Source organism: Engraulis encrasicolus, chromosome 19 (genome assembly GCF_034702125.1).
Source record: "Engraulis encrasicolus isolate BLACKSEA-1 chromosome 19, IST_EnEncr_1.0, whole genome shotgun sequence".
Taxonomy (NCBI): domain Eukaryota; kingdom Metazoa; phylum Chordata; class Actinopteri; order Clupeiformes; family Engraulidae; genus Engraulis; species Engraulis encrasicolus.
The window spans coordinates 11,553,389-11,555,888 of record NC_085875.1 but is presented as its reverse complement, the minus strand read 5'-3'; the positions used below and the strand labels follow the sequence as shown (position 1 = coordinate 11,555,888).

Below are 2,500 nucleotides of genomic sequence, written 5' to 3'. Positions count from 1 at the left end.
CAAACTTTTTCCCCTGTGCACCCCCTTGTACATTTCAATGTGGTTCGCGCACCCCCTGAGCGAATATTTTGGTGTGCTGATGGCCGCGCAAGTATGGATTCACTGCTCATTCACTGCATGTTAAGCAGTCGTTTTTGGGGAATCCTCAATAGCCTTGGAATTAAACTACACTACACAACTATTAAACTACAACTACACTTAATGTTCATTAATTCTGTATAAAACCACACATATCCACCATTGATCTATTCAGCTCGCGCACCCCCTTGAGGCAGGCCGCGCACCCCCAGGGGTGCACGCACCCCAGTTTGGGAAACCCTGCTTTAAGACACACAACAAGCATGTGACCGACCTTAGTTTGCCTCTAATTTCTCATTTCCTTCTGGCCTTGCTTGGTGCTTCAGGTCTACTGAGGATGACGAGGAGGAAGAGGTGGTTCATATGGGCAATGCCATCATGTCCTTCTACTCCGCTCTTATCGACCTGCTGGGACGATGCGCTCCAGAGATGCATGTGAGTAAAGCACACACACTGGCTTTCTTTCCTTCCTGTGTGTGTGTGTGTGTGTGTGTGTGTGTGTGTGTGTGTGTGTGTGTGTGTGTGTGTGTGTGTGTGTGTGTGTGTGTGTGTGTGTGTGTGTGTGTGTGTGTGTGTGCGTGTGTGCGTGCGCGCGTGCGTGCGTGCGTGCGATGACAGCATCTCCACAGTTATAAGGCAGTCAAACAGGCTATGAGATGTACAGTAGTGCTTCTGTGTGCAGAGAGAGAGCGTGAGAGAGCAAGAGAGAGCGAGAGAGAGAGAGAGAGAGAGAGAGAGAGAGAGAGAGAGAGAGAGAGAGAGAGAGAGAGAACCTACTGTAGACAGAGAACACACTGTGTGTGTATGTGTCTTTCTTTTGTGGCTGCCTTTCAATTTTTTATTGTACAGTAATTGCATCCACAAAAATTTTGGCTCGTACGACTCCCAATAGTTCACTGTTATCCATCTCATTTGATTTCTGATCCGTAAATACACTCAACAAATGTATTTCTCAGCCGGCTTGTCCGCTATAATCAGAGTCTCCAGTCATTAATTAACTCAGCTGCAATATTTATGCTCGTTAATCAAACTGGATGGCCGCGGAGGTGGCCTGGATCAATAAATGTGTACTGTATATGAATGTGTGTGTGTGTGTGTGTGTGTGTGTGTGTGTGTGTGTGTGTGTGTGTGTGTGTGTGTGTGTGTGTGTGTGTGTGTGTGTGTGTGTGTGTGTGTGTGGCTTTGTGTGTGTGTGGCTTTGTGTGCATGCTTGCGAGCGTATGTGCGTATGTGTGCCTTTGTGTGTTTGTGTGTGTGTGTGTGTGTGTGTTTCCCCCTTCAGCTCATTAACAAAGGCAAGGGGGAGGCCCTGAGGATCCGTGCCATCCTTCGATCGCTGGTGCCCACAGAGGACCTGGTTGGCATCATCAGCATACCTCTCAAGATGCCCGTCATTAACAAAGGTCAGTCGGCGGTGGTGCCCGCTTTGTGATCCGTGACCGCAGTAAAAGAGAATAATTGAGGGCTAGGGTTTAGATACGTAAGTGTTTTTTTTAAAATACTGAGAAAATGGTCGCTTCTTCAGTGTGTCTGTAATAGATGCGAAATAGCACATTTTGGTGTTAGAACATTAGTAAAACCTCCATCCCGAAGCCGCATACAGATGAACTGGTTGGCCTCATTAGCATAGCCCCCAAGATGCCCGTCATTAACAAAGGTCAGTTGGTGTTAGCATTTTTGGCGTCCCCACTTTGTGATCCGTGACCACAGTGAGGGAGAAATATTGGGGGTTGGGAATGAACCAGTGATTTTGTGTACTACATTTTAAATGCAGTAAACAGTCTCCACTATATTGTGGAGTCCGTCCTGCATGTTTGTTCCTACGGGGGTTTCGTTAAGCCCCCAAGTTAATTGCATCTATACTACATCTCCTGCAGCATTTGGTCAAGCCCATCATTAGCAAAGGTTAATTGCTGTTAGTGTTTGTGTTGGTGGGGTGCCCATTTTGTGATCCGTGACGGCAGTAAAGGGCAGATAGCGTCCGTTGGTGCTGGTCGCTAACCACTGTTGATGTTATAGATCTGCGCACGAGGTCTCGAGTCGTTAGCTACATTTGGCTACATAGCTGCAAGGCTACTATACTGTAGTCAGACTGCAGCCATTGTGCCGCGAGTGCTAAACTGGTGTATTGTTTGTTTGATACTTACTAATTCAGTCATTATAGCTTCATTTATTTACACACACAAGAAATGAAGCATTCGTATTTCACAGAATATTGACAGTTTGGCTCTCGTAAACTACCGGAGAACTGTGCTGCCACGAGAACACGGAAGTAGCGAGACGACCAATCACAGCGCCTTTTCTCTGCGACCTTCGCAACCGTCTGTCGTATAGTCAGGATTTTCTTGAGGCGCACGACGACGGTTGCAGAGCCTCTGCACGGGGGCGTAGTCGCGCACAGACGGTTGCACAGGCTCTGGAA

The 2,500-nt window shown here is 47.5% G+C and overlaps 1 protein-coding gene across 1 annotated transcript in view; it reads left to right on the top strand.

Moving 5' to 3' along the window:
* Positions 1 to 2,500, top strand: part of LOC134435204 (ryanodine receptor 3-like) — a 414,716-nt gene that overhangs the window by 265,977 nt on the left and 146,239 nt on the right. The window contains exons 48-49 of the mRNA XM_063184070.1: positions 405 to 513; positions 1,361 to 1,481. Coding sequence (XP_063040140.1) covers positions 405 to 513; positions 1,361 to 1,481 — 230 coding nt within the window. The remainder of the gene's footprint in view (positions 1 to 404; positions 514 to 1,360; positions 1,482 to 2,500) is intronic.